General features: G+C 40.6%; 1 protein-coding gene across 3 annotated transcripts in view; it reads right to left on the bottom strand.

Annotated features, from left to right (window-relative positions):
* Positions 1–14,855, bottom strand: part of CARNMT1 (carnosine N-methyltransferase 1) — a 47,840-nt gene extending 32,985 nt beyond the window's left edge. Inside the window, exons 1-3 of one of the 3 annotated variants that reach the window (XM_032164310.2) lie at positions 14,401–14,855; positions 3,704–3,899; positions 2,718–2,881 (exon numbers count right to left, since the gene is read on the bottom strand). In XM_032164310.2, the coding sequence (XP_032020201.1) occupies positions 2,718–2,881; positions 3,704–3,899; positions 14,401–14,834 (794 nt within the window). In that variant the 5' untranslated portion in view covers positions 14,835–14,855. The other 2 variants (XM_032164312.2, XM_032164311.2) reach the window with 2 other exon arrangements.
* Positions 14,856–18,171: the final 3,316 nt, after the last annotated feature.

Genomic DNA, 18,171 nt, shown 5'->3' on the forward strand with positions numbered 1-18,171 from the left:
AGCCTGTTCAACATAGCAAGACCCCTGTCTCTACAAAAAATATTAAAAAATTAGCTGGGTGGCTGAGGTGGGAGGACTACTTGAGCCCAGGAGTTTAAGGCTACAGTGAGCTACGATAACACCACTGCACTACAGCCTGGATGACAGAGCAACACTTTGTGTCAAACAAAAAGAGAGAGAGAGAGAGAGAGAAAAAAAAAAACACATCTACTTACTTTTTTTTTTTTTTTTTTTTTTGAGACGGAGTCTCGCTCTCTCACCCAGGCTGGAGTGCAGTGGCGCGATCTCCGCTCACTGCAAGCTCCACCTCCCAGGTTCACGCCATTCTCCTGCCTCAGCCTCTCTGAGTAGCTGGGACTACAGGCGCCCGCCACCACGCCCGGCTAACTTTTTGTATTTTTAGTAGAGACGGGGTTTCACCGTGGTCTCGATCTCCTGACCTCGTGATCCGCCCGCCTCAGCCTCCCAAAGTGCTGGGATTACAAGCGTGAGCCACTGCGCCCGGCCTACTTTCTTAAAAAAAAAAAAAAAAAAAAAACCCAAAGAATAAAAGGATGAATAAACAAGATGCCAATGATATTGATTATCCAAATGGGGTACAGAATAAAGGGAGGGAATAAAACACTAGGAAGCTGGGGATTAAAGGGAGAGCTAATTTGGGAAAATTGCAAAGAATAAATTCACTATACAACCTTAGTCTAAGGGAAAAATAACTATTAGCAAATCCCGAACTCCTTTTAGTAGGTTTCTTTTTCACAGAGGTATGGATGAAGCAATTCTGAAACCATTCTGTGTGTACTGTAGACAACTGGGTGAATAAGTAAATGTATTGATGTTAGAAGCGAGGTAAACAGATATAGAGAAGAGGGAAAACCAAGGACAACCCTAAAGAGTTGGGACTGGAATTAAGAGTTATCAGTATGAACCACAGTAAATTATGAAACTTGAATATAGACTGTAAATTACCTAACAGTATTCAGGGTTAAATTTCCTCAATGGTTTCAGACACACACATACATAATGCAAGGGAAAGAGGAAGGGAGGGAAGAAGGAAGAGGAAACAGTAAAAGCAAATGTGGCAAAATGTTAAAAACTGGTGAATTCAGGTAAAAAGTATAAGTGAATTCAGGAGGTCTCCATATAATTCATGCAATTTATCTGCAATTTTAAAGTTATTTCAAAATAGTTAAAATAGCCAGGCATAGTAGTAGGTGTCTGTAATCCCAGCTACTCGGGAGGCTGAGGAACAAGAATCACTTGAGCCCAGCAGGCAGAGGTTGCAGCTGCACCCCAGCCTGGGCAATAGAGTGAAAAATAAAAATAATAAATAAATACATAATAATCAATAAAATAAAATGTCCCAACAAAAAATAGAGAGAAGAGACACATATGTATGGAAATTTCTGAAAGCATATACTCAAACATAAAGTCGTCAATCAATAAGGAGGCGAAGGAGAGGAGGAAAAGGAGCCTCTCTAAAAGATCTTTAAATAAGACTGAATTCCATCCAATAGCTTTCGTTAAATATATACCCCTAAATCAGGCGTTCCTAACCTGGGACTGAGGTTAGGTGGATTAAATTCTATCCATCAAGAGGTCTGTGGATAGAATTCACTGAGTCTCTGAAGGAATGGGAAAAAATTACATTTTAATTTCAGAAACTGATTTTTTTTCTTCAATTATGGATGCAGGCAACAAACAACAATAGTTTTAGCAATACCTATGACTTTATCACGAAGAGAAATCACACATATTTTCACTTCACATTAGCTGAAGTTCTCAAAACAGTGTATATCCCATTCAGCATTTTCATAATACAGTAATTACACTTGCAGCTAAATTGTATTTAAAGTGATATATGAATTAAAAAAACATGCATCACAAATTTACTTTTTAAATATTTTGATAACTGTATTTCAAAATCACTGTTTTCTTTGTAATCATATGCACTTAAATTTATTCACTTAAAATTGTTATTCTGGGCCAGGTGAGGTAGCTCACACCTGTAATCCCAGCACTTTGGGAGGAAGACCCAGGCAGATCACTTGGGGTCAGGAGTTCGAGACCAGCCTGGCCAACATGGTGAGCCCATGTCTCTACCAAAAACACAAAAATTAGCCAGGCGTGGTGGTGTAAGCCTGCAGTCACAGCTACTTCGGAGTCTGAGGCATGAGAATCACTTGAACCCAGGAGGCAGAGGTCACAGTGAACCAAGACCATACCACTGCACTCCAGCCTGGGCAAGAGAGTGAGACTGTCTCAAAAAAAAAAAAAAAAAAATTATTCTGAAAAGCAGACCATGGGCTTCAGACTGACCAATGGGTCCAAGGCACAAAAAAGTTAAGAATCTCTGCTTGCTCAGAGGTACAGATCCCTCACTTGTTTACAACTATGTCATAATGAGGTGAATTAAAAGTTTACAGTTTTTTTGCTTTGCCATAAAGCAAATTATAAAAAGATACACATCATTGATAATTTTAGATCTAACCCTGTTATTTAATTTCTAAGTAATTTCCCCTAAGCACTAGCACAAAAATTATTCAAAATAATAACTGTAACCTCACACAGAGCATCCGATAACAAATGTAACACACATGTAAAACATACAGGCACACAGCAACTATAACAATGAAGCAAGACTGTGAAACATTTTATCAAGAAACTCATAAAGTGTTTATACACTTTAAAAACTTGGTTAAAAACAAGGTACTATTTACCATCTCTCTTTTGGAAAATTTTTTAAAATTTCTTTAATGATTGGCTGGTAACAGGCATCCCTTTCTGCTTTCCCAGTTTCACTCCAGTCTCTCACAAACTGTTTCAACGTGGATTTTAACTTATCCATGTCAAATGTAGATGCTGGCATAATCTTTCCATTCCCCTGTTCAAAAAACAGACATCAATTAGCTTCTGAGAGAGTAATCCACGTATATTATGGTTAAATAGACATGCTACTAAGGGGCTATATAGGTGGCTTAGTGGACAAATCACTAGCCTCTCACCTCAACTGGGGTTCAAGTGCAGCTTGAGATCCTAAATGAAAAGAGTTTTGTGGTCTCACTGCTACCCTCAAAAGATTAAGGTCCATTAATCATAAAACCACCATATAATTAAGCAGTCTTTACTCAGGAGAGGACCAAACTGAGCTGCTATGGAGACCGAACATCCTCTCTAAGAGAGGGAAGAAAGTCCCTGCAGATCATTGATGGGGCAGCATGGAGAGGCTCACACTGGAGTGGCCCAACTGTATCCATCCTGTGGATACAAAAAGAGGACTTCAGTTTCTGTGTACTGCCAGTCCCTTGAGATTTATAAGTGAAAACAATTTCTTACAATAAAAGATGAACAGCAATAGATACAAGACACTGAAAAAATATGAGTTAAGCAAGGGAAATTAATTTCTAGCTAGTAAAGTTGCTTTTAAAAAATTTAAGTCACTAACCCTGTATCCCAAAACAGAACATTATGTCAAAATGCATCAAAATCCCAACAGTTATATTAGTACTTAAAAAAGGAAAACCAGTGAACAGATCCAGTGTCTGGCTATTAAGCCTAATCAAATGACTGAACATTTAAGTTAAAACTTTCTGAGTAGAGCAAATAGCCTGTGACAGATTATAAAAATGAAATCCAGAAAATAAAAGACCTCAAAATACAGAGGTTGACCCTAAAATAAACACAAATAGAACAAACTTTCACATACATCTTCTCCATATTCTTTATTTTCAAACATATGTATGCAATCATTCACAATGGTCAGTAGTATTTCTTGATTATGATCAATGCATTTCCGGATCTTGTCCAAGTGAAGAAGAAACTGAGGAAGTAGTTTCTGTTGGTTAGCTGGAAGTGATCGAAACTGTCTTTCTGTTCGGTTCACTCGCTCATGCATACTGGTGCTAAAACATAAAAGGTGTTTTTTAAATTCACAAAAGAATTCTCACCACAGGCCAATCTTACTTTAAGGTTGTCTTTCTGTACAATTATTTCCTTATTATGCTGGATACTGTCCTATCATTTACAATCTCTTGGCTTTAAAAAGGCATGAGCTTAGAAAGTTGTAAATCTTTTTACTTTATTACAAATCCTTCTCTAAGCAACCAAAATACAAATGGTTTCTCACTAGTAAAAGTAAATATATGCACCAATTAGAAGGGGAAAAAGATTAATGTACAATTAATTTAGTTTTGTGTTTTAAACTTAAAATTTTCAGCAAAACCAGCTTTAGATTTTTCCATCTTTAAGTAGCAAAATACTGCTGTGAAATTATAATACACACAAAATATGTCCTGAAATTAACTAAAAGCTAACCAGGTTGAATTTTTTAAAATATCATAGAAGATCTTATATACTACAAATTACTAAGCAAATAAAAAATTAAAATTCTATAGTGTTTTACTTAACAATACCCATAATTTGCATTCCAAAAATGAACCCAAAGGTCACTTTGGGGACTACTTATTCATAAAACCAGAAAATAGAACATCATTTTTACTTACATTATTATTATTTTTGAGAGGGATTTTCGCTCTTGTCGCCCAGGCTGGAATGCAGTGGCACAGTCTCGGTTCACTGCAACCTCTGTCTCCCAGGCTCAAGCCATCCTCCCACCTCAGCCTCCCAAGTAACTGGGACTACAGACATGTGCCACCACACTTGGCTAATATTTTTGTATTTTTTTGTAGAGATGGGTTTCATCATGTTGCCCAGGCTGGTCTCAAACTCCTGGGCTCAAGCAATCTGCTTGCCCTGGTCGCCCAAAGTACTGGGATTGCAGACATGAGCCACCATGCCTGGCCATGAGAACATCATTTTTAAAAGTTAAATATATACGCATAGTATACCATTCTTACATTGACAAGACGGCCAAAATTTAAAATCCTGACTATAGCAAATTTTGGTGATTGGTGAAAATATGGTGTAATTAGGACATTTACACACTAATGGTAAGTGCATACATCAGTGCAACCACTTTGGAAAATTAAATTTAGAGCATTACCTAGTACAACTTAGCATGGTACTTGCCTTATGACCTAGCAATTATATCCTAGAAGCTCTAGCAAATGGGCCCCATGAAACATGAACAATCTTTATCACAGCACTGTTAGAGATAACAAACAGGCAGGTGCAGTGGCTCATCCCTGTAATCCCTTGGCACTTTGGGAGGCCAATGTGGGCAGATCACTTGAGGTCAGAAGTTCAAGACCAGCCTGGCCAACACGGTGAAACCCCATCTCTACAAAAATACAAAAATTAGCTGGGCATGGTGGCGTCCACCAGTAATCCCAGCTACTTGGAAGGCTGAGGCAGGAGAATCGCTTGAACGCGGGAGGCAGAGGTTGCAGTGAGCCGAGATTGCACCACTGCGTTCCAGCCTGGGCAACAGAGCGAAACTCCATCTCAAAAAAAAAAAAAAAAAGGAACAAACTATCTGGAAACAACCCAAAGGTCTATTATCAGAAATTATCACATAGTTACTGTAGAATGAACAAATTACAGTATAGTTATACAGTGGAATGTAGCGAAATGAGTAAATTACAGCTCATACAATAATATGGGAGGACTAAACACTGATTTTTTTTATTTTTTCTCTCTTCTCCAAGTTCCTCACTAAGCGGCCTGGGGCGTCATGCCTTACAAATTATAAAATCTCGTTGGATAGGTTTTTATTAACCCTATATAATACGGCTTACTTTCCAACCTGACTCTGGTATGGCATCTTATGACAAATAGCAGACTCAGAAGGAAATCAGAATATTTTACCCCAAAATATATTTGACATTTTGAAATGGCTGCCACATGGCCAACGGATTTCAATGGCCCCACAAAGTCATGTTTCCTAGGGGAAATATGCATCTGTCAAGAATCTCCATTAATGCAACCAGGCCTTCCCTTTCTAGGCCTTTCCTGGATCCAGGAGAGATTAACTGAGAGCCTGACAACATTAAAGTCTAAAAAGTGACATTTAGTATCTCTTCCCTCTGAGGGCTGCTACCTAGGAGGCTTCATTTAACTTAACAAGAACCTTGGCCTTCACAAGTCCCTTATCTTAACTCAAGCATTCCTTTCTACTTACCATAGCTTACCTCTATCAACCAACTACCAACTGAAGAATCCTTAAAACCCACCTATGACTTGTAACCCCTTCTTTAAGATGTCCTACCTTTTGGGTGAGATCAATGTATACCTTCCATGTAGTTCCTGTATCTCTAAAATGTATAAAACCAAGCTGTAACCTGACCACCTGGGGCGTACTTTGTCAGGGTCGTTTGAGATCGTGTAATCACAGGCTGCAGTCACTATCATATTGGCCCAGAACAAACCTCTAAATATATTTTGGCAGAAATTGGTTACTCCCATCACCATCTGGATAACCTCAAGAACATATACATTTGTTGAAAACAATTGCCGGAAAATACATAATGTACAATTGCATTTCACAGAAAACTAAATATTATTATTTAGGGACTAAGCATATGTGGAAAAACTACAAAGAAAGCAAAGAAGTAAAATTCAGGTTAATAATTCTGAGGGTGAAACAGACAGGATGTTTTTTAAAAACTAGGTGATTGATAAGTGTTCACTGTATCATTCCTTACATTTTATATCTATATATGTGTGTATGTTTAAATGTTCTTTAGTATTAATTCAATATTAAATGAAAATGGAAGTATTTTTCATTTTCTATTTCATTTTTTCTTTTTTTTTTGAGATGGAGTCTTGCTCTGTTGCCCAGGCTGGAGTGCAGTGGCATGATCTCAGATCACTGCAACCTCCCCCTCCCGGGTTCAAGCGACTCTCCTGCCTCAGCCTCCTGAGTAGCTGGGACTACAGGTGCGCGCCACCGTGCCCAGCTAATTTTTGTATTTTTAGTGGAGACGGGGTTTCACCATACTGTCCAGGATGGTCTCGATCTCTTGACCTCGTGATCCGCCTGCCTCCGCCTCTCAAACTGCTGGGATTACAGGCGTGAGCCACCGCGCCCAGACTTCATTTTCATTTTCAATTTCACTTTCATTTTCAATACCTTTGTCATTTGGTTTCTTAAATCTTTATTCATCCAAACAATTTTCTTATTTTTACCCTCTGCCAAATTATTCCAACTGCCAAACAGTAATGAACTTCAGAAGAAGCTCCTGACAAACAAGCAAAAACCTGGCTGGTCGCATTTTTACCAGCTTGTGTGTGGTGGCTTGGTGTGGGGGGCCCTTAGGGATAAGGTGAAGAGATCAAGTTGTCAGAAGCTCCAGTGACATCCCCCTCTGGGGAGAGTATAATAATGAGCTTTGAAGTCAGAAAGATCGGGGATGAAATCCAGGTTATGAGAGCTATTTGCCACATGACACCAGGCAAATTACCTCCTTCCTTTGTCCAACTCTCTCATATACAGAAGCAAGATAAGAATGAACAATGATGATGATCATGGAAGCTACCATTTATTGAGATTTAATAAATACCAGGGACTAAACCAAGTCAGTTAATACTGATTATTCTGAAACATCTTCATAATTAGGTAGGTAGCATTACGTTCCTCTGCCTAGCAGACAGGGTTTCATTGGAAATAACGTACTCAAAAGATTTAGCCCAATAGCTGAAAGCACAGCAAGCACTCAAAATATATATACTATATATATACCTACTGTTCAATATACTATATAGAGTATATATATACATAGTATACACATACTGCTATATACATACCATATATATTATATACATAGTATGTATATACTGCTATATACATAGTATGTATATACTGCTATATACATACCATATATATTATATACATAGTATATATATACTGCTATATACATACCATATATATTATATACATAGTATATATAGTATAAATAGTATATATAGTAGTATAAATATACTATATATACCTACTGTTCAAAAAAGCAGTAGCTATATCTCATTTATCTTACTAAAATGTTCAAAGTATGAAAAATGTAGAAATTAAAAGTACTCAGGGAAAGAAGGCCTAATAATTCCTCTTCTAGAGGGAACCACTTCTAACCTTTTGGCACATTTCCATTTTGCTTAATACAAAGTTGCAGTGGCTCATGCCAGTAATCTCAGTATTTTGGGAGACCAAGGCGGGAAGCCTGTTTGAGGCCAGGTGTTCAAAACCAGCCTGGGCAATATAGCAAGACCCTCCTCTCTACAAAAAAATAAAAAAACAAAATTAGCCAGGCGTAGTGGTGCATGCCTGTAGTCTCACCTACTTGGGAGGCTGAGGTAGGAGAATTGCTTTAGCCCAGAAAGTCAATGGTGCAGCGAGCCATGATTGTGTCACTGCACTACAGGCTGGGTAACAGAGCAAAAACCCTGTCTCCAAAAAAGAAAAGAAAAAAAAAGTCATCTGGCATCTTACTTTTTTAAGCTGTATATTGACAAATTATAATTGTCTATATTTGTGGGGTACAAAGTGGATGTTCATCATTCCATCTTAGGTAACCAACAGTTACTTAGCTATTTCCCAACTATTGGGCATTTGGACATTCACTTGTTTTTATGATGAACATTTTGTGTCCAAAATCTGTCTACAATTTAGGAAAAAAATTAGTATAAATTCTCAAAACCAGAATTACCAGGTGAGAAGGAATACTTTTTTCTTTTTTTTTGAGATGGAGTCTCACTCTGTCACCTAGGCTGGAGTACAGTGGCATGATCTCAGCTCACTGCCAGCTCTGCCTTCCAGCTTCAAGCAATTCTTCTGGTTCAGTCTCCCAAGTAGCTGGGACTACAGGTGCACACCACCATGCCCGGCTAATTTTTATATTTTTAGTAGACACCATGTTGGTCAGGCTGATCTTGAACTCCTGACCTGAAGTGATCTGCCAACCTTGGTCTCCCAAAGTATTGGGATTACAGGTGTGAGCCCCTAAACCTGGCCAGGAGTTAGTATTTTTAAGGCTCTTGATATAAAATGATGTGCAGAAAGACTCCATAAATTTACATTCCTAACAGCAGACTATGACATTAAAGGAACTAAAATGGCCACATCAGGTTAGGCAAACAGCAGAGCTTCAACAGTTTACAATTCACTGTCAGACAGATTGAATAGCCTCACAGAGCTTTCTTCCTAGCGTTTACTCCCGGGCTCTGGATGCCCCACAACTTCCCTCTCACCACACCGCAAAACTCATATCCAAAGTGAACTTAGCACATGCCCCACAAAAACCTGCCCTCCTTCCTTCATGGCTAAGATTAACAAATGAGCCCAAGTTAGAAATTAAAGGAGTCATCAGCTGGGTGTGGTGGCTCATGTCTGTAATCCCAGCACTTTTGAGAGGCCGGGGTGGGCAGATCACTTCAGGTCAGGAGTTCGAGATCAAGACCATCCTGGCTAACACAGTGAAACCTTGTCTCTACTAAAAATACAAAACATTAGCTCAGCATGGTGGCATGTGCCTGTAATCCCAGCTACTTGGGAGGCTGAGACAGGAGAATCGCTTGAACCTGGGAGGCAGAGGTTGCAGTGAGTTGAGATTGTGCCACTGCACTCCAGCCTGGGTGACAGAGCGAGACTCAAAAAAAAAAAAAAAAAAAGAAATTAAGGAGTCATCCTAAATGCCTCTTCTCCTAGTCCCACAATCAATAAGCCCAGGATACTTTTCAATTCTACTTCCTAACTCCTCCCCTGCCCTTCCTGCCCCACCTCTAATCAGATGAATTATTCTAAAACACAACTGTCATCTTGGTCATTATTCAATATCTCTGTATTTCAGCATATGTAAAAAGCAATAAATGTTCAGTTATATTCCCACAGGTGCCACTTTTGGTTTTCCATGGAGACTACTTATCACCAAGTAATATCAAGGTTGCAAGGGTTAGTTGAGATGAGTTATAGATCGGTTACAAGAGCTGTCAATTTTTGATACAGAAGTAACTACACAGAGCAGGATGAGATCCTTAAACCCCTGGTTACTTAATGGTGTGCAAAGCTGCCATAACATACATCCACCAGTGACTCTTAAAATAGGTGGGATCTTAGTAAAGTTCAGAATATAGTCCAATCCTTATTATACCCTTATAAATGGGGCTAACTTCACTATCCTGCACATGCTTACCCTATCAGAATTGCTTTAAGGCAGGGGCCCACTGGCTACTTGGTTTTTGTACAGTCTTTTGGTACACAGCCACACTATTTGATTACACAAAGCCTAAGGCTCCTTCCATTCAAGGGCAGAGTTGATGAGTTGTAACATGAGACCACTTGGCCTTCAGAGCTTAAAATATTTACTGCCTGGCCCTTTTAAGAAACTCTGCCAAACCTGCTTTGAAGGAGTATTTTACAAAAATCAGACTCTCCTTGGTTCTGAACTAAGTCAGCATCAGGAGGCGACATCTTCTTGCTGATAAGAGGAGAAAGTAAACTTAGTAGCCATTTTTCCCCAATGGTGGTATCTCTACCTCCAACTCTCTCTAGAAACCTGGTGTCAGCAGTGACCTCAACTCTGATTTAGTCACCTGTCATCAGGGTGAGCCCATACCAGGTCTGATCTGAAGGCCATGGTCACAGGCCCATTCCTCTGCACTTTGTTGAACTACTCTAGGAAATCCAAATAGAAAAAAACATAACTTGTCAGAAATAAAGCCTGTCTTGATTCCTCTTAAATCTTTATTAAATATCTAACATTAAATTTGTCTTACTAGTATAACTCCTCATTAATGCACAGTAAAATTTTAGGTAACAATTTTGGATTTTAGGTCAGATTCTACCACAACTGGATTGTGTAACCCTGAGCAAGTTGCTTATTGCTTTGTGTCTATCCACATCCTCACCTGTAAAAATCAGCTCTAAATCTGAATATTAAAAAATCTCACCCCGTTATTTCTAAAAGTAAGAAGTTTCTGAAAAGACTTTCAGCTTTTCAACTCTAGTGTTTTCTGTGTGCTGAGGTGCTTCATTCATAACAAGACTGGGTTATAAAACTAACATTTTTGCTATTCGATACAAATGAGCTATATCCGTTTTTACCTTAATGAGAATGTCATCTAAGCAAAATCGGTAGGAATCACAAAATTGAAACCCATTAGAAAGAGAAAATATTAATCAAAAGACACTCCTTGCTTTATGACCTTTTAACTAAATCTCCTACATATTAACTAAAAGACATTTTGCAGTAAAATTGAACCCTGCAAAATCTGGATGTACAGCTGACCCTTGAAGAATACTTGGGTTAGGGGCACCAACCCCCTGTGCAGTCAAAAACCCACATGTAACTTTGATTCACCAAAAACTTAACTACTAATAGCCTACTACTGACCGAAAGCCTTACCAATAACATAAACAACTGACAGATATGTTGTATGTTAATATATTACGTACTATATTCTTACAATAAAGCTAAAGAAAATATTAAGAAAATCGTAGGAAAGGGAAAATACATTTACGCTACTGCACTGCATTTATCAATACTGTAAGTTTACATTATTTGATTACAAGATGAATCCTCTGTCTGAAATGGGGTTGGGGGGCAACCTCCAGCTGCAGACCTCTATCTACAGTACATATCAAACAAATCAACTTTTTCTTGTAATGTCTTGACTTTTCTCTGCTTCTTGGGAGCACTTGCAGCATCACCAGTGGCACGTCATATGGGACCCATGGTGTTATTTAAGGTTTATGGTATTGCATTAAATTTGATGATATCTGTTTACTGCTATACCCAATGTACTTGACAGACAAAAGCAGAGTGATTATTTTAAGCAGATACTGGCAACATTTGAGCTTACTGCAAAAGCAACAGGAAGTGGCTACAAAATTATTACAGTATTACCGTATCTACTACAGATAATTTTATGCAACTAAGATTTAATGCTACATATTTGCTTGTTTATATTTATCTCAATTGCAAATAGCTCCATGTAAGATCTGTGTTTGTGTAAGTTTTGATAAATTTTAACTTTTTATAATAGATTTGTGTATATTTTATGGTACTAAATGATAAACTAGTATCTACACATATGCATTCGTGGCATAATTTTTTCTTAATTTTTTCACTATTTCTAGGCTATGCAAGTTCGCTAAGTTTTTCAAATTGTTGCAATCTCAAAACAATTTTCCAATATGTTTATTTCAAAAAATTTGTGTGTAAGTGGACCCATGCAGTTCAGATCCATATTGTTTAAGGGTCAACGGTACTTGCTAAATGTGTAGAACCGGACTGTCCATCACAACCTACTTCGATAATGGAAAAGCTTTTATTTGCACTGTCCAATACAGCAGACTCCAGCCACACGTAGCTATTGAGCACCTGAAATATGGGTAGTGAAACTGAGCAACTAAATTTTAAAGCTTATTAAATACTAATTAATTTTAGCTTAAATTTATCCAGATATGATTAGTGGCTACAGTTTAAGTCTAGAAGATCACAAAATATTAGAATGTAACAATCCACTGTTTTCTGCTACATAAGCTTTCTGTACCCCTAGCCTTTAAGTGACATTTTAAAAAGCATATTTTTGATGTTATACTATTTTCAGTCCAAGTATCTGAAGTGTTTCAAGAGAGTATATACAAATAAAAACGATTTTTTAAAAAAAATGAAATGTCCTGAATCCAACATTACACTGGTAGAGAGTATAGGAAATAGTATCACAACCACTGGAATATTCACACAAGATCTCTTCTCTATATTGCCACACTTCAGTTCCTGATCAACCCCTACCCCAACAAAGTCCCATCCCATACTTACCCATAAATATCAATTTTAAGTTGGTCCTAATATATGAAAAGTAAGTGCAATTACACACTTAACTAAATGGGTCCACCATATTCCCAAGACATTTCCCAATATTCTTTCTAGATTTTTCAAGAGCAAAATGTACCAGACTTTTCTGCATCTCCCACTCTTAGCTATCTGATGTTAGCTGCCTTTCCTAACTGTATGGTTCTTTCAGTCACAATTCCTGCATCAAATCAATTCTCCAATGGTCTGCCTTGCTTCCTCTGTTACTACTAAATCCGGAGAAATAAAATATCCAGGCTACTCTTTTGGGCTCTGTGAAGTAATGCTGTCCCTGGTCCCTATTTCTGAGTTTAATCAGTAAATTATTTCATCAAGATCTTCGAAGTTCAAAAGTTCCTATCACGTATACAATCAGATTCCAAATAACTTTTAAGCTTTCACTAAGCAAGCTTCTAAATTCAGACTAGTAAACTAATTTAACTATCAGTCAAAAACTTGACAGACTATTTGGGAATGAGAAATGTATTTCTTTGCTACTATTTGTTTTGTTAAAAACAGAGCTTAAATAACATATGCCAAGCACTAGTGACATAAAAATAAATAAGACTCAGCCCCTGCCCTTGAGGAGGTCACAGCAAAGTAAGAGATTTATGAAAACTATAATACATAAGATGAACAATATAAAAAAACTTTGCATAAAGCACAGCAGGAACCCACCTATGGGAACAGGTTTACCTGCGTAGGAGGTCATGTCTGTCTGATTCCAATTGCAGCCTCAGAACATAGTCACCGGCGGACTCATATCTCTTACGTGAATGAAAGTGTTATCTTCACCTGAAAATCCAGTTGATTTAAGTCCCTTTCAGCTCTTGGAATTATAATTTTGTGATTAAGCTACTTTAACATCTATCTAGAAGAAACGTGGAAGTTAGGGAGCTGTTTTTATGAATGAGGAGCATACTTAAAGGTCCTACCACAGTGCCTAGCACGCCAGGGAGAATTAGATACAGATTTGCAGAAAAAAAGAACGTAAAGGCAGCTCTTATTGTGACTTCTCTCATTTCTCTCCTAATCATTAGCAAATTTTAGAATATCCGGACCACGTCCGCCCTTAATCACCCACCAGTTAAAGACACTGAGCAGCATCATTCAATCGCTCACACAAAAGTGCAAGTACGTTCACAGCGCCAAAGGGGGTGGGTGGAAATCTTAAACTGCTCTTACAGGCACTGGTAACAGTTTGGGAAAATACGTCCTACAGCATCCCACGCGTAGGTGAACTTGGGCTCTCCGTGTGTTCAGTTTGGAGGACATCGACAACACACACCAATCAGCCCAGCAGTGGACGATTCTACCACCATCTTCTTCTATCTGAAATTGTTACAGCGCTTCTCCGGTCACCCCCATCGGCCTCAAAGCCAAACCTTTACGAGGACGGAGGCAGGAGAGCTAATCTGATCCTGAGGTCAGAAGACACGAGGCTGTGCAGCAGACGGCGCGGCGGACACGCGGGTGTGCAGGGCCGGGAGGGGCTGGGGTGGTGCGAGGTGACTCGGGGCCCGGAGGTCAGCTGCAGCAGCCGGGTCCCGACGCCTCGGAGGCGTGGCGGCGGGACGGCGAGCGCCCCCGTTCCGGCGGGTCCGCCGCCACCAGTGGGCGCCCCGACGGTCTGGGCCGGGGCCCGCCACGGGCTCCTTACCCGTAGTAGCGGAAGGCATTAATGATCTTCCAGAAGTGCTCACGCTCAAGCCTCTCCTCCTCCTCCTCGGTGCTGCGCGTGGCCGCCGCCGCCGCCGCCGCCGAAACCGCCGCGGCCGAGCCCCAACGCCCGGCGGAAAACTGCACTTCCACCTCCTCGCTGCCGCCACCGCCTCCTCCCCCGCAGCCCTCGGGCAGCCGGGAGGTGGGCGGCGGAGGGCGCCGCCGTCGCTGCATCGCCGCCGCGGCCCTCGGCCTGGCTCGCTTGCGTCTCGCCGCGACCGACAGCGTGGTGGCGGCTGCTTGGCCTTCCTCTAGACGGCGCCCGCCGCGGACATGCCCCCAGCTCGCGGCGCGCTCCGCCCCCGCCACCCTCAGGCCTCCATCCGCGCTGGGCTCCGCCAGGTCTTCAGCGCTCCCAGAACCAACGCGCATGCGTGTGCCTTGGTACGCGGAGGGCCCGTGCGGTCTGCGCTCATTTGCTCCCGGGCTTCGGAGACAGCGCGCTGACGTCACGACCGCGCTTCCAAGGGCGGGGCCGAGGCCGCGGGGTAGGGGGCGGAGGAGGAGCTCCTAGGTGGGGTGGGGCTGGCACTGCGGTTACCTGTGCGCGGCCGCATGGGTGGGACTTAAGAGCTTGCGAGTGCCGGATTGTTGAGCTGGAGGCTGAACGCAGTCCCAGGCAGTAGCAAGGAAGGGAAAGGCAAAAAGGAAAAGTTCGGCTTTGATGATTTTATTTGGAATTTTTATTTCAGAAAGTCTAGAAGGAACGTCTTGTATCCACCCTAATTTAAGTTTTAATTCGCTTCCTAAATGAATTCCTATTTTTAATTACTTAAGGGGGTCGGAAGTGGGCGCCGTCATCTTTTCACTCTTTTTTTTTTTTTTTTTTTTCCCACTCTGTCGCCCAGGCTGGAGTGTAGTGGTGCGATCTCGGCTCACTGCAACCTCTGCTTCCTGGGTTCAAGCGATTCTCCTGCCTCAGCCTCCCGAGTGGCTGCGATTACAGGCGGGCGCCATCACGCCCGGCTAATTTTAGTATTTTTAGTAGAGATGGGGTTTCACCATGTTGGCCAGGCTGGTCTGGAATTCCTGGCCTCAGGTGATCCACCCTCCTCGGCCTCCCAAATTGCTGGGATTACAGGCGTGAGCCATCGCGCCCGTCCCATCTTTCCAGTCTTTAGGGGTTTGCGGCAGTCCTAATTCCTCGTTTACTGAGGATGGCAGCAGATAAGGAAAATGCAAGGACCTTCTATCCAGCACCTGGTCTTGGGAAGACCATGACACCTACCAGCATCTAAGGGTGGCTCTTGGGAAATAACTTACTCTGGGGCCGGGCGCGGTGGATCACGCTTGTAATCCCAGCACTTTGGGACGCTTAGGTGGGCGGATGACGAGGTCAGGAGATCCAGACCATCCTGGCTTACATGGTGAAACCCCGACTTTACTAAAAACACAAAAAATTAGCCGGGCTTGGTGGCGGGCGCCTGTAGTCCCAGCTACTCCGGAGGCTGAGGCAGGAGAATGGCGTGAACCCGGGAGGCGGAGCTTGCAGTGAGCCGAGATCCCGCCAGAACGAGACTCCGTCTCAAAAAAAAAAAAAAAAAAAAAAGAAATAACTTACTCTGTTCAATTTAATCCACCACCCAGCAAATGAGTCTTACAAAGTAATGATAAAAGGGAAAGATTGCTTTATTCGAGGGGTTAAATATGCCCAGTGACCACAAAGTCTGTTAAAAAGTTACAATCATTGAAAGTGAAGTGGCTTCATATTTTCATAATTTAAATTAATAGTTGAAATAAAGGTAATGCTTAAAATGACTTAACATTTTTATATAAAAGTTTTCTAAAATGTGAGTCTATTGATAGTAATGCAGTAATACATGTTTCAAAATTCAAAAAGAAAGTGCAAAGGATTACAAATATGACTTGGAGACAGTCTTGCTCTGCTGCCCAGGCTGGAGTGCAGTGGCACGATCTCAGCTCACTGCAACCCGCCTTCCAGGCTCAAGCGATTCTCCTGCCTCAGCATCCCGGGTAGCTGGGATTACAGGCATGCGCCATCACACCTGGCTAATTTTTTGTATTTGAAAATACTGAAGTAGAGACGGGGTTTCACCATGTTGCCCAGGCTAGTCTCCCTGAACTCAGGCAATCCACCTGCCTGGGCCTCCCAAAGTGCTGGTATTACAGGCATGAGCCACCATGCTCGGCCAAGTGTGAATAATTGCTTTACCCTGTCCCTAGCCAACTATGTTCCTCTCCAGACACAATATACCAATTCCTTGCCCATTCTTCCAGATTTTCTATCTAATGTCTATTTTTCCAAACACTAATTGTTTGGAAGTTATGTATAAACTCTCATAGTAGTAGCTGTTTCTAATACTGTTCTCATGTACACATGCACACAAGTTATACATGTTGTAATTTGTTACATGTATTGATATAGGTCTGAATGACCTAATTGATAAAGGCCAGAATGTCATGGATAAAGATAATCAGCTCCGTACTTTGCAATATCCTTGGAGGTAGAGTAAACATTTTCAAAGTAAAGTCACGTGCAGAGGCTTGCTTGACTCTGTCTCCTAACTCGGAGTCTTAGAGTCTGTGTCATGAAGGTGCTCAACTTTAAACTCAATTGTGATCTTACAGGTGAGGAAACCAGGGAATCAGAGATATTAAGTGATCTTCATACACCCACCCACCTCTCATACCTATATTTTGTCAGTATTTGTTTATGACTGTGACTGTACTTTTTATTTTTTGACTGTACTTTTTAAATATTATGCTAGCTAACATTTGTTGAGTTAATATTTTTCAAATTGTTTTCCCAATTTATCACCTTATTTGTCCGTTAGCTCTGTGAACTAGATGTCATTATTATCTTCCTATAAGAAATGAAGAAATAGACTTAAAGAAATTAATTTTCCTGCCCAGGGACACATAAATAGCAGAGCTGAAGTTAACTCACTCATTCATTTATTCTTTTTTTTTTTTTTCAACAAACGTGTTGATTGCCTTCTATGTTTCTTTGCCCTGAGCTGAAGGCAGCAGAAGCTAGAAGTATGGGCCTCTCATTCTCACTTCGCCACCTAGTAACTCCATGACCTGTATGAAACATTATGTAAAGCCTCAATTGCAATATTTCTTATATTTCTTTTTCTTTCCTTTCTTTCTTTTTTTTTTGGGAGGGATGGGGTACAGAGTCTGGCTCTGTCACCCAGGCTGGAGGGCAGTGATGTGATCATGGCTTACTGAAGCCTTGATCTCCTGGCCTTAAGTGATCCTCCCACCTCAGCCTCCTGAGTACCTGGGACAACAGGCATGCACCACCACTCCTGGCTAATGTTTTTTTAAATTTTTAATAAAGATGAGGTCTGATTATTTTGCCCAGACTGATCTTAAACTCCTGAGCTCAAGCAATATTTCTGCCTTGGCCTCCAAAGTGCTAGGATTACAGGCATGGGCCACCAAGCCCGGCAATTGTAATATTTATAAAATAGACATATTACTCTTTTTACAGGGTCATTGGGAGGAATAAATGAGATAAAGACTGAAAAATGCCGGTATATAGGCTCAATAAATGTTAGTTACCTTCCCTACTCTCAGTTGTCTTTAGAATAAAGTTTTAGCCTTGTTTTAAAACACTTTTCTTAGGACTTCCTTGACCTAACTTCTTTGCAGTGAGTTTCTTCCACTGATATCTTCCCAAACCATAGAGTGATTTGAGCTGAAAGATTTGGAATGTTTTTATCAGAAGGAGACCAATTAA

This window comes from Hylobates moloch, unplaced genomic scaffold (assembly GCF_009828535.3).
Source record: "Hylobates moloch isolate HMO894 unplaced genomic scaffold, HMol_V3 SCAFFOLD_10, whole genome shotgun sequence".
Taxonomy (NCBI): domain Eukaryota; kingdom Metazoa; phylum Chordata; class Mammalia; order Primates; family Hylobatidae; genus Hylobates; species Hylobates moloch.